The sequence below is a fragment of the Miniopterus schreibersii genome (assembly GCF_964146895.1).
Source record: "Miniopterus schreibersii genome assembly, chromosome: 1".
Taxonomy (NCBI): domain Eukaryota; kingdom Metazoa; phylum Chordata; class Mammalia; order Chiroptera; family Miniopteridae; genus Miniopterus; species Miniopterus schreibersii.
The window spans coordinates 22,509,823-22,530,710 of NC_138101.1; the positions used below are offsets into that span (position 1 = coordinate 22,509,823).

The window sequence follows — 20,888 nt, forward strand, 5'->3', positions numbered from 1 at the left end:
ATACAGAAAAACGCCACAGGTTGTAAAAATGTTAGAACCGGAAGGAACTGCTGGCTTACCTTCCTCATTTTACGTGTGAGAAAACAAGCCTGGGGAAGTTGCGAAGACTGACCAGAGTCACAGAGCCAGTCCATCCCAGAGCAGGACCCAGAGTCCTTGGTATTTTGTTTCCTGACCTAACGCTTGCTTATACCGTACCCTGGCCAATGAGTTAAAAAACAAACAAACAAAAAGCAAACCAACAACATGCGCCCTCTATTCCCCAAACACAAATAGTAAGCTTTCACCTGGAGACTAGACCCCAACTGAGCAGACCCTAGGAAGGCAGCTTGCAAGAAGAGCTTGCATGCCCCCGTGACCTGACGGCTCACTCCATACGCAGGACCGGCCGGCCTCCCCCTCGGGGCTGCAGCGGCGAAGGCCCTGCGCGCCCGCAAAGAGCAGAGCTCGGAGCCGACGCTCCCAGGAGGGTGGGCAGGCGGCCAGCGCCCACCGGCTCAGTGACGGCCGCGACCCCCCGCCCGGCTGCCCGCGGCCACGGCCCCGGGGGCCTCCCCGGGAGAACAGCCCCCACTAACCTTTCACGAAGTAGTCCCGGTTGGGCCCGATGAGCGCGTTGTAGGGGTAGCCGTAGTAGGCCAGCGCGTAGGGGTCGCAGGAGTACACGTAGCTGGGCGGCGGCGCGGCGGCCGCCTCGGCCGCGCCGCCGCCCTTGGCCGCCTTCTGGTAGCGCGAGTACTGCTCTTTGTCCACCGGCTTGGCCAGCGTCACCTCGAGGCACGAGCCCTCCAGCTCCGTGCCGTTGAGGCGGCTCATGGCGTGCACCGCGTCCTCGCGGCTGGCGAAGTGCACGAAGGCGTAGTCGCGGATCTTCTTGACGCGCTCCACGCAGCCCGGGTGGAACTGGCCGAAGACCTTCTTGATGGTGTCCTCGGTGGTCTCGATCATGAGGTTGCGCACGTAGAGGATCTTCACCGTCTCCATCACGTCCTCGTCCACGTCGATCTCGGGCTCGGCCCAGTCCACGGCGATCTGGTGGCCCCACAGCTGGATGCGGCCGGGCATGAGCTTGCGGCGCGCCATGGCGGCCGCGCGGTGGCTCTCGTACTCCACGAAGGCGAAGCCGCGGTTCTTCATCTTGTCGGCCGCGCTGGCGTAGACGATCACGTCGAGCACGCCCTCGGTGACCTTGGCGATCTCCTCCAGGATCTCCTCGCGCTTCTTCATCTTGGGGATGCCGCCGATGAAGAGGCGGCAGTTGTCGACGCTGCAGCAGACGCCCAGCAGGCGGCCCGGGCGGATCTCGTAGTTGTTGAGCTCGCGCACGGCGCGCTTGGCCTCGCCCTTGTGACAGTACATGACGAAGGCGTAGCCGCGGTTCTTGCCGTCGAAGTCCATCATGAGGCGCAGCTCGTAGATGCGGCCCACGCTCTCGAACACGGGCACCAGCTCGTCCTCGTACACGTCGCGCGGGATCTTGCCCACGAAGACCTCGCAGCCGCGCTGCGGGTGCGGGCCCTCCCAGCCGGGCGGCGGGCCGCCGTACTTGCGCTGCCCGTTCTCCTGCGCCATGGAGTAGCCCGTGCGCTCCAGCAGCGCCAGCAGCGCCGCCTCGTTGGGGACGCCCGCCAGGCCCTCGGGCGCCTTGGCCGACGACACCGGCGCCGAGTCGCTGCTCATGGCCGCAACGGAGTCTTCTGCAGTCATAATGTCACCGGCATCCACGGCTGGTGGGAACCTGGGGGGGCAGAGGGAGGGTGAGTGTGCGCTCCGCGCCCCGGGGAGTCGGCCCTGGACCCCCCCGGGCCCTCCCCTCCACCCCTTTCCTTTTCAAGATATACCAGACTCATGCTTAACCATCAGGTGGGTGAAGCGAGAAATAAGGTGAAGACTGCTCTGGAAACACAGCCGCCCTAAAACAGGCTAAATCAGTCAAGTGGGATTTCACACGAAAACCAGAAGTGGCTCGGAAAAAAAATTCAGACGTGAATGAGCAAGTACTTCCGCTTAATCAGCTTTGAAGCGCAGAGAGCGGCTGCCGCTGTCGGTGAAAATCTTACGTGCTTGCAGCAAACGGCAACATCTTTTGCTTAATTCCTGCACCGTCAAGTCAGATGGATTTCCTTTCGGTTATAGCATTTTGCCCCCCTTTGCTTCTTTGGCAAGCAAAGCCTCTTTCTTTGCTTTCTTTTTTAAGACAGTCTTTTCCCGTTTAGGAATGGAAATGGAGCAGTGTATTTACATTGTTAAGAAAAACTTGGAGGTGTTACACAAGATAGATACAGAGTTCTGTGCGGAAGCTTTCTATAGGGAAGAAAAGAAACTTCCACATTGCCAAGGACTTGGCCTAGGAGCTGTGGTAAAGAGCTGCGAACTGTGATTTTAAAGGTGCCATTCAAGCAGAATTCTTAGATTCAGAGTTAGTCCACAAAGAGATTAAGTTCAAACCAGACCTGTGAAGCGCCAGCTACCTGGTAAACCACACTATAGTTTTCAGAGAAGTGCCACACGCATTATCTTATTTGATCTTAATCACCTTACATGGTAAGTGATATTATCATTTAGTCCCAATTTGTCTGTGGGAAGTAAGTTCAGAGAGGTTGAGTAAATTGCCCATTTCACAGAGCAACTGTCAGCTAGTACCAGGACTTGATTCCAAGTTGCCTGGCCCGAGATTCTGGGTTCTTCTAAACCAGTGCTGCAAGAGAGCTTTCTGTGATGATAGAAAAACTGTCACTAGCCAAGTGTGGCTACGGAGCACTTACAATGGGACTAGCACGCCTGATAAACTGAGTTTATAATTTTATTTAATTTTAACTAATGTGGAATTAAATAGGATTAATTCATTTATTATCACATATGCCAATACGGGTCCAAATCTGGGCCACCTTCACTCATACAGCACAAGGGTCTGTGGAAATGATTTTATTTTTATTTTTTCAGTGGAAATGATTTTAGATTAACAGTAAGATTACCACTAGGAGCTGCATATTGTGCTTTTGTAATGAAAAGTTCTGATTGGCCTTTTGAAAGATGAAGTTATTTCATTTTTGGATTATAAAGTATTCAAGCAAATTTTATAAACAAGAAAAGTAAATAAGAAATCATTCCTAATTCTGCTTCCTAGTGATAGCCAAAATTAAACCTTCTCATCTTTTTTTAAAATAGGTTTTTGTGGGTGGGTGGAGCTTGGCTTTTAACAAATTAATATCCTGCTGCTTTACTTCATTTTGTAATCACTCCTCCATCGTCTTAAAACTTTTGGTAAAAAACAGAAAAATTAATGGCTTGCTAAGGTTTCATCATTTAACTAGAATCTTTTTTTTTTTTTTAATTTACCACTAGGAGGAATTGTATACAAGAGTATTAAAGGAAATGTGAAGAATAATTAAATTCATCTAAAGAAAAAAACAAAACAAATTATAATGACACAACAGAAATCTGAGGTGTTTATTTGCCAGTTGGCTAAAGCAATACTTCCCTGGTTTATTTGCTGTAACATCTAGACGCAGTATTGTTTAGTGGGAAAGTGTGACCTCTGGAGCCAGACTGCATGGTTGTACCCGAATCCTACCTCTAACACTTCCTAACTGTATGACCTGGGGCAAGGATACTTAGCTGCTCCATGCCTCAGTTTCTTCATCTATAAAACGGGAATGCTGATGATGGTATTAAGTTTAGAAGAGTAACAATATATACAAAGCACTTTGAACTGTACTCAGAACATTGTAAATGCTCAGAAAATGTCATTATTATCTCTCATCCAGACTTCTGGGTAAAACTTTAGACCAATTCTCTTAGAGTAATTTCGACACTTTCCCAGTTCTTTAAAAACATCTATATGATATGGCTTCTAGTCTTTCTTATTTTCTTTGTTCTTCAAGTGCTTGAAAGTTCGTCTGACAACTAGTTACCATGAGGATTTTTTTGTATTCATTTGAAAATGAAACATTAGTTCTTATAGTTTCAAGTTGAAACAAAAATTTCAATTATCAGATTTGAATATGAAGATCTTTTCCTCCTTCCAAATGGAAGATAAGTAGACTATGTATAAGCACGTATGTGTTTATAGTCTTTGCCCTGGGGAAGTAAATGTTAAGTACATATTATAAACATGTATGAGGCTATTCAAGATCTTATATGTGGTGCTACTAAAACATCAACTGAAGTCCAAAGGAATAGATGAAGCTTATCACTCTGCTGAGCTGTGTGAAGTTGACTTTTTGCTTTCCTAACTGTACTTTGAAACTACCATTTTACACACAAAAAAGTCTTACAATGGTCAGGCTATGGGAGTCATTTTCAATTCCAACCCCATTATATTCACCAAAAATTGTTTGCTTTCAGTCTGAAATCTGCTGGTATCAGTAACATAATCATCTCATTTAAAATAGTTATGGCTTATTTCTTGTATCTATAAGTCAAGAAAAGCCTCCCCTCCCCCGAAACTTTCACCATCTGGAATAAATGAATCACATTACTGGCCTCCTTTCCCTTTTGTCTTTGGCCATTAGGAAGTTCAGGACTGAATCTGTCACTTCAGTTTTAGTAATTGTATAGAACATTACAACACACTCTCAAGCTCATCTAATTTTGGCTCTAGTTTTATTTTTTAGTCTATATTCCCAATGCCAGGATTAGAGCTATTTATATTATTCATCTTATTGTTTACATGTGCTTAGAAGCCATCTCACATAATTTTGGAGCTAGGAGAGGAATAGATGCACACACACACATACACACACACACACAGAGGCATATATCAATCTAATTTGCACCAGATGTTCACTAATGTAGTATCTAAACTGTCCATTACATTAACTACAAACATTAGCATAAAAACAAGTGGAGCCACAGTGAGATACCACTTCACACCCATTAGCATGGCAATTACTTAAAACAAAATCAAAATGTGCTGGCAAGAATGTGGAAAAATTGGAACACTGGCGCATTGCTGGTGGGAATGTAAAATGGTGCAGCTGCTTTAGAAAACAATGTGGTGGTTCCTCAAAAACTTAAACATATGACCTACCAATTCCACCACTGGGTATATACCCAAAAGAACTGAAAACTGGGACTCGTACACCAATGACCATAACAGTATTATTCATAGCAGCCAAAAGGTGGGAAAAAACCAAATGTCCATTGCCGAATGAATAAACAAAATGTGGTATATATACACAATGGGATATTATGAAGCCTTAAAAAAGGAGGAAATTCTGCCTGGCTGGTTTGGCTCAGTGGTTAGAGCATTGGCCTGGGCACTGAAGGGTCTCCGGTTGGATTCCAGCCAAGGGTTGCAGGCTTGATCCCCGGAACTGGTCGGGGAGCATACAGGATGGGAGGCAACCAGCCCATCTCTCTCTCTCTCCCTTCCAGTGTCCCTGAAAAGCAATGGAAAAAATATCCTCGGGTGAGGATTTAAAAAAAAAGGAAGGAAATTCTGACACATGCTCACACATGGATGTGCTAAAACATGGATGAACCATGAAGACATTATGCTAAGTGAAAAAAGCCAGACACAATACAGACACTGTCTGATCCACTTACATATGAAGTACCGAGAATAGTCAACGTCACAGAGATAGAAAGAATGGTGGTTGCCAGGAGTTGGGGAAAGGGAGAGAGGGGAATTAGTGTTTACTGAGTCTGTTAGGGGTGATGGGAACAGCAATGTGAATGTACTTAATGCCACTGAACTGTACACTTAAAATGGTTAAAATGGTGCTCTGGCCGGTGTGGCTCCGTTGCCTGGGTACCATCCTGTGCACCAAAGGTTGCCGGTTCAATTCCCGGCCTGCATTGTGGACTCTGTCCCCAGTAGGGGGCATGCAGAAGGCAGTCAATAGCTGTTTTCCTTTCATATCGATGTTTCTCTCTCTCCCTCTTCCTTCCTCTCTCTCCAAAAATCAATTTTAAAAATCTTAAAAAAGGTTAAAATGGTTCATTTTGTTATATATATATTACCACAATTTTTAAAAACTGAATAAACAAAAGTGGTGAGACTCAAAGATGCAAAATGGTAAAAAATAAGATTCCATAAAATTAGAATGTCATTGGAAGCCATAAAAAAAATGGTACATCAAGTCAGTTTAACACATTCAAGAAAATTTTATGGTTTACAAATTCTCTTCTCCTATCTTCACAGCTAATATAGTTGAAAAATTATATGGTGTGCTGTGCAATGAATTTGAGCCCAAAGTTTAGATACATAAAAGATAATTTATTTAATGCCTTAAAAGGAGAAATACACAGCTAACATGACCTTTCTCTTAGAGATGTAACAGAACGTGTAACTTACTACAATTAGACATGCTTTAGACCAGGCCTCGGCCATGCCGTGGGCCAAATACAGCCTGCCATTTGTTTTTGTAAATAAAGTTTTGTTAGGGAACACAGCCATACCCCCCTTAAAAAAAAAAAGTATCATCTATAGCTGATTTTGCACCACAATGGCAGAGCTGAATAGTTCTCACAGACAGTCTATGGCCTGCAAAGCCTAAAATATTTATTACCTGGTCAGGTATAGAAGAGTTTGCCAACCTCTACTCTAAGAGATGTGCAGATAACATCATTGAGGATAAATAACGTAGATTCCTAATGCTAAGTATTACAGTCACTTTTCCCTCTGTTTCTTATGGTGAGCAAAGAGTGAATTTCAGGACCAGTTTTTCAATTCTAACATTTTAAAGACAGTCTTCCTGACCTGCCTTTTCCCCCTCGTTTTAACCTGTTTTCCATTTAACTGCATGGTCCAATTGATGATGCCTGGGAGAAAAGGCATCTGGTAAAGGTTGTTGGCTCTGCTCCTAAAACACATGTAAACAACGATTTCTTAAGATTTCAGAAGAGACACAAATAGGAGGGGTTGTGTCCATTTATTCATTCAACAAATATTTATTGAACACCTAGAATGTGCGAGGCACTGGTATACCCTGTCCTCATGGAGTTTTCCTCAGAAAAGATTTAAGTAAGAAGCTTTCCTTAAAGAATTATGCTTCAAATACAAAAGTGTTAGGCTGAAGGCATTCTGTACTCGTGCTCAAGGACCAGAGACTGCTTCAAAAGAGTTGTACTCAATATATTAACAATTTGTTTCTCATAAGGCTATAGCTCCTGAAGTTAAAACCCAGCCACCATCAGAATTATGCTTTAAAAACTCTCTTTACAAAGGTGAGAGTGCAATTATGCATGTGCGTGTGTGTTTGGGAGGGCCGACTGAGTAGTGAGAAATACTACCTTTTGAATGACAGTATTACCCTTGGGATAAAGGTGTGGACACAATGATTAATAAGCCGACTTCATAAGGTAAAACTTGTATGTGAATCATAATTTTAAAAATCTGGACAAATGACACATAATTACCCAATTTCATTCATTCAGCATATGACAGTTTTTAAATGGACCAGACGGTCTGATTTTGGCCGCCTAGCCCACTGAATAAATACACAGTCTGTGGAGTCAGAGGGACCTAGTTCTAAATCTTGGCTCCTCTGCTTACTAGTTGTGAACCCGGGAAAAAGCCATTTAACTACTTTAAGCCTCAATATTCTCATCTTTAAAATGGTGACAAAAACATTTATTGAATGCCTATTATGTGCCAGGCAGTGTGCTAAGCTCTTTATATGTACTTAACTGACTTCAATCCTCACAACGTTCGTATGGGAATTAGGATTTCTACCTTACAAAGAAACTGAGGCACAGAGAGTTTTAGTAGATTTTTAGTTCATGAGCATCAGAGATGGTCTTTGAACCCTGGCTTAAGTCTGCTCCAGCTGCCCCTGAGTGACCCTCATCACAGGGCTGTGGTGAGAGTAAATGCAGTGATCCCTGTAAAGCTCCCAGTGTAGAACCTAGCACTATGTGCTCAAGAAATCTTAGCCTAAGAAATTCGAACTAAAAAAAAAAAGTATTTGAACTTGTAAGAATCTTGCCCCTATGTAGGATTCTTAGTTTTACAGGGAAACAGGCAAGAGATTATTGTAGTCAGCTTTAAACCAGTCAGTCTGAGAAGCCCAGCCTGGGAGTTCTGGTGCAGACTGGTGTACCAGGGTCTCCCAGGTCCCATTCACAGCAGTAAGCTGCCTGGCAGTGTGACTCTCCCCTGGTGGTGTGGCTCAGGCATCCAAGCGTAAGCCTGTTTCTCATCTAACCCTTGGCCAGAGCAGTTTGCAAAGGCTCTTCCAGTATGAACCTGAAGAGACTTGCTGAATTGGATGCAAAAGGTCCAATCAGTCATCCACGTGGATGCCAAATCCCCTGAGGCAGGACCCTCCCAATCCACAGCCATTCTCACACACACACTAAAAATACATTGGTGTTCACAGAAGGTTGCTAGCGTTAAACAAACATGGCACTACATTTGAAACAAATCGCTTATGCACAGTTTGGCATATAAAACAGAGAAACATATCCTTTCAAATCAAGCTTTTATTTATTATTCTGAACTATTTAGCTAGAATTTTTGTTGTCTTTGTTTGAGGTTGAGTTTGAGCTTGTCAGGGTAAAATAAAATTTCAGGATTAACTCAGACGTAAAGCAAAAACCATCAAGGATTTGAATTCCTTTCTTAGTATGGGTCAGAGTACTTTTCAGTAGGATTTTAACTTTGAAATGGGATGTTTTAGAGGGCAAGGGATACCATTGTACAGGAAAATACTTCTGAGGTTTACCAACCCATCATTACCTAGGAACCGAAACAGGCCTGCATTTACTCTAGAATTATCCAAACCGCTGGTTAACTTTGGTTCACTTCTCTAGGTGTTGTACGTTTGAAATTAATATGCAATTTGGAATTCTTGGGAGAGTTTTATTTGCTGACCAACGGACACACTGCAGTTTGAAGATATATTCAGTGGGGAGCAGCATCTGCCAGCACTAGCTGGCGTTTAATTCAATGGAAGGTTTTAAAATGTATTTATCCAAGAGGTAATTCTACCTCTGTGATTAGATTTCTATACTGATGTTCCTTATTCATACCATGAAAATTTTGTCTTTCCTAACAGTTGCTTCGTAGGCATGACCTGACATACACGCAACGTAGGTACAATAGAGCACATACCATACTGCTTAAGAGCGAAGCCTTGGGAGCCAAAGAAATGTAAGTTCCAATCAGGACTGTGCCACTTACTGTCCGTGTTATACAAGGGGAATTACCTGAATTCCATTCCCACATCTCTAAGACGGTTCTAGTGATAGCACCCATTTCAGAGGATTAGTTTCAGGATTAAAGGACATTTAAGCCACAGACCGGGGTGTATGTGGCGGGGGGCGGGAGTCGAAGGCCAGCTCCTGCAAAAGGTTTCCAAGATTCAGCCTCACCCTGAGCGGTTATCTCACCCTGAGCCAAGCTGCCACCACCCACTAGAGTAAACAGCGGGGAGAGCACCCCCCTAGCAGGCAGGCCTCTGGCAGGGGACATTTCTGCTACCTCCAAGTTTGAAAGGGTAGAAGTTCTGCTCAAAATGGAGGCAAATACTTGGAATTTACCTGGGAGTCCAAATAATAAGCTGAAGGCAACCTTCTTCTATGTAAGAGCATGGCCCTCGGGACACATAAAAACCTTCCATGACTCTCTTTTTTCGGTAAAATCCTGAGATAGAGAGGCAGTGGAATAACGACATTCTGGGCCATACCTGTGTCCACTGCTGGTTAGCGTGAGAAGAGTTCATTCCTACTGGGTCTTAAACTGTGTGGATGCCTGTATAGACTTCGTTATGGCAAAGCATATCCTTCAATGAATGACTGTGTTTGATAAACAGATGCAGAGCCAAGGGGCTCACTTCTCCCAGGCATTTCTATCAACACATCCCTGAAAATGAGGCATTTTGCTGTGGGTTCCCAGGGATCAAGTCACCCGCCCGAAAGGGGTGGAGGGGGCTGTGTACGGGCGTTTGGCAGCAAACCAATACCCGTTAGGAACCTGTTATCTTGTTCCCTTTAAATAAGCATTACACACTGACACTTTTTCTCAACAGGTTGATGGGGTAATGCTGAAAATAATGAAACCCGTAAATTCGGCACACATCTGCCCCGTGGATTAATGTTTTCCCAAACTCTGAACAATCAGGAGGAGAGACTTCTAGTTTCACTCCTTATTTGGCTCCTTTGACCTAAACCTTCGAGGATCTGGCAAGGAAAAGAAAGGCTGACCAGCAGACAGATACCAGAACGGAGCAGGAAGGGGAGAGGCAGCAATGGCTCATGTAATAGCAGCTTACATTTATAAAGTGTTTTGCAATTTATAAAATTATTTCACATATACATTTAATTTCATCAAACCCCAGACTCTGAGCTGCAGATGGACCTTAGGTATCATTTAATGCAGGGTCTCTTGACCTTGTTCCCTGACATTTGGGTTGTGGTAATTCTGTGCTGTGGGGGGTGGTCCTGTGCATGGTGGCATCCCTACCCTCTCTCCTAGATGCAAGAAGCCCCCCACCCCCACTCTGACAACCCCAAACTGCTCACTGTTGAGAATTCCTGGCCAAGTCTTGGCGCTATTAGCAGATTATATACTTGCACATGGCAGGCACTGAATCAAATAGAGAAGTTGTTATTTTATATACTCTCCACCCTCAGTAGGGGCTCCATGTCTTGATCTGGCTCTTACTGTCAAGGCCGTCAAGACTGAGAAATGTGCTACACTTTTCAAAGGTCCAAGGCAGTGTCTCTATGATGCCAAACTACCCATTTAATTTGGTGTCAAACTGATTTGTCATCACAAACAGACAAGCCTGGGTCACACAACCACTACTTTTGAAATCAGGCTAAGGATCTGCCAAGCTGTAGATGTGCCTCATTTAAATTCAGACCTCTTTGCTTCGTGGACACACGAAAACTGCTGACAGTCTGGTTTTAAAGTTTTGGACTTTGCTCAAACGTCACTGCTGGTTTCTTCAATAATGTAGAAAGCCTCATTTAAGATTCAGAGGTGGATTTTTGTGTGGTGTTGTGTGTTTTTTTTAGATATACTATGAACAATCACTAAAAACGCGCTCCTGGAATAGTCAATTCACTGGTACTAACACACCAACCTCTCTACCCCTTAGGCAAAAACTGTCTGATAGAATAGACGACTGATACTTATGTACGCGTTCATTCATTCACTCATTCATTCAAACACTGATTAAACATTTGCTGTATGCCAGGCCATACAAGGGGCTTGGGGTGACACTCCATAGTCCTTGGGACTCCTAGTCTACCAAGGGTGGACGGAGGAGGGAGAGGGAGAGAGAGCAGAGGGACCACCATGAGCGGAATGGGAAGCCAATAAGGTTGTTCATCCCTAGGAGGTCACATCTGCTCTTCCAACAAACATCTTATTGCTGCCAAAGCTACAACAGCGGCTGAGTGAAGTGTGCAAGCAACAATGGACCAGGGGTCAAAACAGAACCCAAGGAGCGACGCAGGTATAGGAGGTGGGCAAGGACTGAACACAGGCACGTGCCTAGTTGCACTATGTTTAGCGGTGGAAAATCTGCGAGCGTGGAGCTCTCCTTATCTTCCCACGCTTCAGAACTCATCCTGTTATACGCCACGTGGTTGCAGACATAACACATAAGCAATGATGCTGTAATGAAGGAATGAAATCATGAAAATCAAAACCCATTCTACTGAGTGTCATTAGGAGCCGGATAGTCTGCTGACTGCCATCTTTTAGCACCGCGAGGTGATCTGAGGAGGACACTGTCCCACAGCATGTCCTATACTTCTTGAAAAGTGACTGTAGACTGTATTTCACTCACATGATAAGAGAGTGGCACTAAGAGTATAGGTGAATTAAATACAATTCTCCCTGGTGGGAAGGCGATGGACTAGAAATACTCTCAAAGAGTTTCCTTAATGCATAGTTGAAAAACTCTTGAGTTAATGATAGCTACCATTTTGAGCACTTATAAAATACCTTAAGGAAGTTATTTGATTTTTATGACATCACATGTGGACTCTCGAGTGGGGGATCAGCAAACTACCACCAGAGGGCCAAATGCGACCCTCTGGCTGTTCTTATGAAGTTTTACTGGAACAGAGCCACGCCCCTTTGTCACCTATTGTCTGTGGCTGCTGTGGCAGAGGCGAGCTGTTGTAGCAGAGACAGTGTGGCCTGCAAAACCTAAAGTATTTACTGTCTGGCCCTTTACAGCAAAAGAGCCATGCTCTAGAGTCAGATTTCCTCAGCTTGAGCCCCAGCTCTTCAGCTGTGTAGCTGGTGATGTCGGTAATTTATTTAAAGTCTTAGTTCCTCAACAACCTCACCTGCAAAATGAGAATGGTGGTGCCATCTCAAGGCATCACTGAGAGGAATAAATGAGATAATATATGCCAAGGTCTTAGAACAAAGCTGAGTGCAGCGGGTCCTCAGATAACATCATTTAACTCATTGTCATTGTTAGAATGTTGATGAGATGGGTAGGAACTTAATTGCTGCTTCTATCAATTAGCCTGTGGTAAAATTGGTTTTGTTATACATCGTTTCGCTTAAATTCGCAGAATCTATGGATGATGTTATATGAGGACGGTATATATAGTTAAGGGCTTGATAAATGCTAGCTATTGTTACTCCCTTTTAAATTTCAGAAGCTTGAGGCTCAGAGAAATCAAATAATTTGCCCAGAGTCACTCAGAATTGACACTTAGCTGATGACGAAGCCCAAGCTTCTCTACCATGGTACAGTTTTTGCTGGTTTCTTAGCGATAGCAGGGTTAGCTACAGCCAGTGCTGACAATGAAAACACTATCAGTGAGAAATGGACACCGGCGGATATAGGTGAAGGAAAGTCAAGCACAGATCCGCAGTGAAGTTGGGAAACCATTCCTGGCCCTTTATAAAGTAGTTCACATTCTTGAATTCTATTTTTTAGACTTAAACTTTTATTGAATTGAATTCTTAAATGGAAATGTTTAAGGATTAGAATTCACGTAATCCAAATGTTTAAGCGAGAGCTGGGACTACGAGGAGGCTGCGGGGACAATGGTCACACGCGCAGGTTCTGGAGGCAGACGGCCCGCCTTCATATACTGGCTTCTGCACTTGAGAAATAAGTGTCATCACACAAGTCACTTAATCTCCCTGAGCCTCAATTTCACCATCTGTAAAATGGTGATAACACACCTCACGATGTGAGGATTAAGTGGGATCATCTATGAAAGACACAGAAAAGTACTTGGCTACAGTAAATGCTCAAATCTCTGTATCATCATTATCTCAGTTGGTGCAAACAGATGTTTTCCAAGGATCTTCTCTTTGTGGAGAACTATATAGTAATCACAGCTCAGAATCACAAAGTTTCTGCTTGACAATATAATTTCAAAAGTTAAAGAACCTTAGGGAATTTACTTCCAAAAAGTTGTAGACGAACTGGAAGGGAACTTATATACTAGTACCTTCTATATTTATAGGGAAAAGTGCTTTAAGACGCTATACAACCATATGATTTCACTCCTATGTGGGATATAAAACTGGAACTTGTGGACACTAACAGCAGTGTGGTGGTTGCCAGAGGGAAGGGGGTGGGGGTGAAGGGCGTCTTACTATATAACGACGGGAGAAGATATGACTTTGGGTGGTGGGCACATAGAGCAATATACAGATCTCTAACATAGAAACCCACACCTGAAATCTTTATGTTCATATTAACTATTGTCACCCCAATTAATTTAATAAACTGTTATTTAAAAAAGTCACTGTACATGTGAAATGTGTGATTATAATGATGCATTTTAAAACCCATGCTTACACAAAAAGCAAATACTATGTTCTTTTGATATTTGTCCAATTGTATATTATATTTTTTATACTACTTAGTATACCTACACTGATGTTTTGTTCCTACCCACTGAATGTAGTAGGTCCTAAATATTGTTTATTAACTATGAGATATTAAAATTATCAAAAGAGGTTTGGGAAAGAAACCTAGGCATAATATTCTCAGAAAAATTTTATGTGCCAGCATTTGAATATGGGAATTGGCAGTTTCATGAATGATTCTCTTTATTATAAAAATAGTCTTTAGCCCTGGCTGGTGTGGCTCAGTGGTTAGAGCATCGGCCTGCACACCGAAGGTCTCAGGTTCTATTCCCAGTCAAGGGAATGTACCTCGGTTGTGGGTTCGCTCCCAGTTCCCAGTCGGGGCATGTGCGGGAGGCAACCAGTCAATGTCTCTCTCACCCCTCTCTCCCCCCCCCCATCTCTCTCTCTCTCCTTCTCCCTCCCTCTCTTCTACTCTCTCTGAAAAAGCAATGGAAAAAAATATCCTCAGGTGAGGATTTAAACACATATATATATATATTCTTTAATTCGTAAAGGGATTTCTTTAGACCGAAGTCCTCCATGTCATTTAGAGTCTGATTCAAGTTATCTATCCGTATATTATCTATCTTCCCTTTATGTACTTTCCCTGTGTATGTATATACAGGGTATCCCCCCAAAATGTATACACACACTTTGAATAATTATAAAGTCAGTGTTTATTAAAATATATTTCATTTTCAAAATTGAGCTATCAGCTGTTAGAGTGTGTCTACATTTTTGGCGGACACCCTGTATACCTACAACACTATGCAAAAGTATCAGTCCCATTTTCTTGATGAAGAAACTGAGAACAAAAGTGATCATGTGTTTAGCTGAAAACAATGAGATAATAGTAAATTTGGGATTATAATTTAATAAAGAAGCCTCATCTTTGGGGTGACAGTCTCTAGTTTAACTTCTACTTGACAGTAGAGTCTGCTTATATTTGAAACAAAGCCAAATCCAGATAGTCCATATACAGTAGAGATCCACATATAAATAGCTTTTTTAAAATTCTAGAATTTGTCTGTAAAGGATATTTTTCATTTGTTTGATTTCTTGAATTTATGCCAAAACAGATTTGGAAAGTGAACTTTGCCAAATATAAGCTTTTAGTCTTTATGATGTGTAAGTGCTTTTCTTCCCAATTTCAAACTATACTGGTAGTTTGCAAGTAGTAATGCAGTATTAGTATGGTCTATTATTACAATGTCATATTACACATGAGTACATACTCTACAAGATATGTTCCTTTATTACCTTCTGGTGGTGTCAAAGAGTAGTATACAAGAATATCACAGGTCTCTTTGTAAGAAAAATGACAAATTGCCTGTCCTCAAACAAAGGCTCTGAAATAGAGTGACACAGTCAAACATTGGCTTCAGTTTTAGGTGTGACCTTCAGATTTGGTTTGGTTAACATTAGTCATTTCAGTTGTGACTGTGTAACAATATCTGCTACCACAGAAAAAACAGATCCTATTAATGTTGATGTCCCTGTATTTCACTGACTAGGATGCCTCAAGGCAGTGGTTACAGTGAAATAGCATTTGGCCAGGGATACTCTCAACACTGAGATACTGGGTTGCTTTCTTCTATAAATGTTTAAGTTGAATGTGAGGTATTTCTGAAGTTAAAAATATCTTCAAATACCACAACATTTCATGACAATATGACTATAATAGGCTCTTTATGAGAAAAAATATAAAAGGAAGTGAACTTTCCAGTGGGAGACAAAAGACAATATGTATTAAAAATGCTACTTGAAACTAACCCAGAAAATACATTTGCTTTTATTCATTGAATGTTTAAGTGTTGTTCTCCCTTTCCTAGCTTTCTAGCTTTGTTCCCTGGTGCTACTTAGATATTTTTATTTTTATTTTTTGGTATACTGTGAGAAACAAAGGAAGAGGTAGGTCCTTCTAAGCAAAAGGGTGGCTAAGGTTAAACCCTCATACCCAATAGCTTGATTCTTTATTATAAAAACATGGAAAGAATGTAAGACCACACATTCATTGGTCTGAGAAGGAACCTGTGATGGGTATTTGTGAATATCTCGGCACGTTTTATCAACTTCATTTGTTTTTCAGTTTTTTCAAAGGACTCTATTAGAAATGGGGCTGTCTAAGAGAGATGTTACCTTAATAACAGAAAAAGTAAAATTCACCTATTATGAAGTGATTTAGATACTTGAGGATATTTCCACTTCTACACTGTTTGAATTATATTAGAAAATTAAAGCAATATGTTTGTGTGTTTTTTTAGCTATGATCAAAGCTTTTCAAAGGCAGGGACCCTTATTTTGGTATCCCCAGTGCCTAGCACTGCAGGAAAGAATGTTTCAATAAGGGGAGGAATGAATGAAAGAATCAATGAATGAGCATTGTGTTTTATAAGAAACATGGCAGGATACAATTACAAAAATAGTTTTATCATCATATATAACTACCAGTAAATTGCTTTGGAAAAATTTTTTTTCATATACCTATTTATATGTAACTTGTGTGGTTTACCTGCATCCAGGACTGTGCACAAATAGTCATTCCAAGACTTGTCCAGCAGTGTGTTTGTATGACCACTGTTTTTATAATGCTATGACCTTGGTTAATAAGTACCCCAGAGTAATGCATAGGCATAGAGCAATGCTACCATCTGATTAGCTGTTTGCTTTAATCATTGTTTAAATAAAACACACACACCCCAGTTTTTAACAGGTATTCACCATCTGAACAAAATGTAGTAATAATATCATTTAAAACTAGGGATGGTAAAAGAGTTTGTCAATTACACATTACTTAAATGCTAAATTTACCATTTTTTTGAGGTGGAATTTGAAGATCTTTGGAAAAGACAAAGTTGTTCTATTCTGAGGAAAGATATTTATTTACAGAGGAGAAGAGGGGCGGGGGGAACATAAAAGTTACATGGAAAGTAGAACTAGATTAATGAAAGAAGCTCATGAAATGTAGACTTAAATTTTAAGAATGGAAAGGAACAGAAAATACAGGGTGTCCTCAAAAAAAATGTATACAGGCTTTGAATAATTATTAATTCCAATGGGTTAAATCTGAAAAGAAAGAAACATCAGTTGAGCTGTTAAAGTGTGTAGACATTTTTTTGGGACACCCTACATATCCACAGTCCTACGAAACCCAGAGAATTTAGAATGAAACGTTCAAGTGCTGGGAAGCTTATGATTTTCCAGGTATATTAACTCCTGGGACTAGTGTTGGATTATGACTGCCATTCATGTCTTACGTATTCTGTACTTTTGTTGTGTGCACTTGAGCTAATATTTCAGTTGAAAAACTCATATACCAGTAAAAATGTCCCTGATTTAGCTAGTCATTTATTCCCAGTTGCAAAGAAAAATAGTGGATATTCTTTGGGTTAATAAAGCGTGAAATGACTTCAAATGCTTCGAGGGAAACACAATATACCACACCAGTCTTGCAAAATGTTTTCAGAAAGCACGGTTTATCTTATCCCACCTGCATGGGAGAAACTTACTTGGCTTAGTTATCTCCTCTTTCTCCAAATCCCCTTTTATGGCAAAGAGAAAATGAGGACCTACAGCAGCAAATGGGGTTTCTCTCTCATAAACCTGTCCTCCTGAAAACCAAGAGGGGGCGGATTGGCTCACAGTGTGTTTCTCATAGGTCCTGAAGCCAGAGTCTTAGTAGATATAACACTAATTTATTTGCGATTTGGACACCCAACTGTTAAGACCATGTTCTAATGTTGAGAATCTAATTCGTGTGGAGAATCCTGCAGCTCTGAGTTATGTTCTCGTGGGCTGTTCTCTCCAAACCCATCAGAGGGCAGCCAGCCAGGCGCAGACCTTTGGCCTTGGCGACACCAGGAGAGGCAGTTTACAGGGCCTGGTGGGTCCTTCTCACCTCTCGAGGTTCTCCAAGTGAAGGCGAGGCAGACCTATCCAGCTTATGTGGCTAAACAAGTTTTGTTTCTCTAAAGCAACATGGAGAGATTAATTTTTGTACAAAAATAAATAAATATTGCCTGTCGCCCATAATTCACAGCCACATTCAGTGCGGCATGACCTGCTTCTTTTCCTCTGCTGCTAAAAAGACATACATACATATCACACATATACTTTTCCCTTTTTAGTCTAAGCGGTATCGACTCTGCTGTTCTATTGCTGGGGGTTTCATCCAGCACGTTTACATCAAAACGCGCGTCCTGACCCCAGCTGCAGTCTCCCTGCTGCATCCTAGTTACAAGGGCTGACCAGCTGAGCGCTTAGCTCCCCGACTGCTTCAGCTTTCTCTCACCTGTCTGCTGCGAAACCACCAAAGCCGACACTAGGCAGAGAAATAAGTGAGGATGAGCATTAGATGTCAATGTGTGCCATGTGCTTAACTGGCTGACACACATCTTCACTGAGACTCAGCGGACTGAAAAGTACCTCTTTGAAAAACCTGTATGAATCAAAGGATACTATCAACAGAGTGAAAAGGCAACCGATGGGATGGGAGAAACTAATCCCTTAAAATATTAAGGAATTAATATCCAGAATACACAAGGAACTCCTACACTGCAACAGCAACAAAACAAATCAGCCAATTTTAAAACGGGCAAAGGGATGAATAGGCATTTCTCCAAAGGGTGATACCCAAATAGCCAACCAGAATATGAAAAGATGCTCAACATCACTAATCACTTGGGAAATACAAATCGAAACCACCATGATATACCACTTCATACTCATTAGGATGGCTACTACTTTAAAAACAACAACAACAAACAAAATAAAACCAAAATAACAAGTGCTGGTAAGGATGTGGAGAAATGGAACCCTTGTGCATTGGTCATGGGAATGTAAAATGGCGCAGCTGCCATGGAAAACTAAAGCGGTCCCTTAAAAACTTAGACATAGAATTATCATATGATCCACCAATTCCACTATAGGATATATACCCAAAAGAACTGAAAGCAGGGAGTCAAACAGATATCTGTACACCCAAGATCATAGCATTATTATCCACATAGCCAAAAGGTGGAAATAACCCAAATGTCCATCAATGCATGGATGAACAAAATATGGTTATATATACACAACAAAATATTATTCGGCCTCTAAAGGGAAATTCTGACGCATGCAACAACATGGATAAACCATGAAGACACTGTGCTAAGTGAAATAAGCCAGACCCAAAATGACAAGTGTTGTATAATTCATCTTATATGAAATACCTGGAATAATCAAATTCATAGAAACAGGGAGTAGAAAGGTGGTTGCCAGGAGCAGAGGGGAGGGAGGAATGGGGAGTTAGTGTTTAATGGGTACAAAGTTTCCGTTTGGGAAAATGAAAAAGTTCTGGAGATGAATGGTGGTATTTGCACAACAATGTGAATGTATTTAATGTTCCTGGACTGTACTCCTAAAAATGGTTAAAATTGTAAATATTATGTTATATATATTTTACCACAATAAATAACAAGAGAGTCCTGGAAAATAAGCAGAGTTATTATATGAAATAAAAAGAATGCAGATTTTTATGAGAAGGTGGGGAAATGATTAGAAAAATGATGCTCTAGGTGCTATAGCTTTTTCTTCATGTTTGCAATTCAAATTGCAAAGAGAGACAAATGACCAATATATTAGCAAATGAGACTTTTTCCCTGTATGAGATACAGTCAAAAAGTGTCCGGCCCAGCCGGGCATGGCTCAGCAGATGAACATCGACCTAGGATCCAGGAGATCACAGTTCGATTCCTGGTCAGGGCACAGGCCTGGGTTGTGGGCTTGATCCCCAGTTGGGGGCATACAGGAGGCAGACTATCAATGACAACTCTCTCATCATTGATGTTTCTATCTCTCTGTCTCTCTCTCCCTCCCTCTCTCTGAAATCAGTAAAGATATATTTAAAAAAAAAAAGTGTCCATGTTGTTCCAAGATTAAGATTAGAGCCAGTTTGGGGAACTATTACAATTCCTTTGTGCTTTTAGATTTTGGAAGTTGTCCCAACATAAATGTAAATATATATATTTTAAAGTACAAAGCAAACCAGTATTACAAAGTGGCAAAAAAAAAAAAAAAAGAGTAGAGAGGAATCCAAAAAATATTTATGAAGTACCTACTCTATATTAATATGCAAGGGGCAATCTACATCAGAAAGACCACTTGGAAGGTGGCAGGTTTTCTCACAAAGTTTGCCCAGTCTCCCTGAAATTGCTCAGTAGTTTAGTCACACAATTCTAACATTTCTGGCAGGTGTAGGTGGTAATGGTGAAGGATAGCTAAATATTCGTTATTTTATTTACCCCTTAAACCTGTTTGGTGTGTTCCAAAGCTTGAAAATCTGATAAAAACCCATGAACAGTGCAAGTGTCGTCTTTCAGTGTGTGTTTGGCGGGGGGCGGAGGGCAACTAGTACTGGAGTGAAGATGAAGATCAGACAGAACTAATCTGTAGAATCTGTCACCTTTAAATTCTAGTCATGATTATACAAACCCTTCTGTGAAGCCCACTGGCCTTTCCTTTGCTTTGGGGGTGCTTAGTCTTTGGTAGCTTATCTGTTATTTATGAATTATAGATGTCAGAGCTAAAGGAAACCTTAGAGGCCATAGTGAAGGATTTTCCTATTTACTTTCACACTTAAAAAAAAATAACTTGAAAAATTCTCCTAATTTCTGTCCTAAAGTGATGTGCTTTCACTGCTGGAGAACGGAAGTGACAGAACATCACGGTGTCCGCGGTCAAGTTCAGAAACCTACATAATGACCTTTACTGTTGTTTTCACCCCATGTGCACTCACCGCTGTTTACTAATGACCACTTCAGACACTCTTGAGATACAGACAGACTGAGCCTCTCACTTTAAAGAAGAAACAGGCCTTGAGAGGGTAAATGACCTATCCGAGGATAAGTATTAAGTTTGCTGTTTGGACTCCCGACTGAATGAAGCTTCTCACAATGAAAGGGTGTTCCTCTGTTCTCCTGAAGGACACAGTACAGAATGAACAGAGGCGGTGATAACAAATACCCAGCGAATGACCACAAGCTCACACATGCTTTCCCCATAAACAGGTCTGAGAAATTGCTACTGAAACACAATGCCAATCCAATGACACTGTCTT

The 20,888-nt window shown here is 41.8% G+C and overlaps 1 protein-coding gene across 6 annotated transcripts in view; it reads right to left on the minus strand.

The window, feature by feature from the left end:
- The window catches only part of RBM47 (RNA binding motif protein 47), a 137,711-nt gene that overhangs the window by 9,855 nt on the left and 106,968 nt on the right, over positions 1–20,888 (minus strand). For all 6 annotated transcript variants that reach the window (XM_081123506.1, XM_081123507.1, XM_081123509.1 and 3 more), the window contains one exon: positions 579–1,738. In XM_081123506.1, coding sequence (XP_080979632.1) covers positions 579–1,707 — 1,129 coding nt within the window. In that variant the 5' untranslated portion in view covers positions 1,708–1,738. The remainder of the gene's footprint in view (positions 1–578; positions 1,739–20,888) is intronic.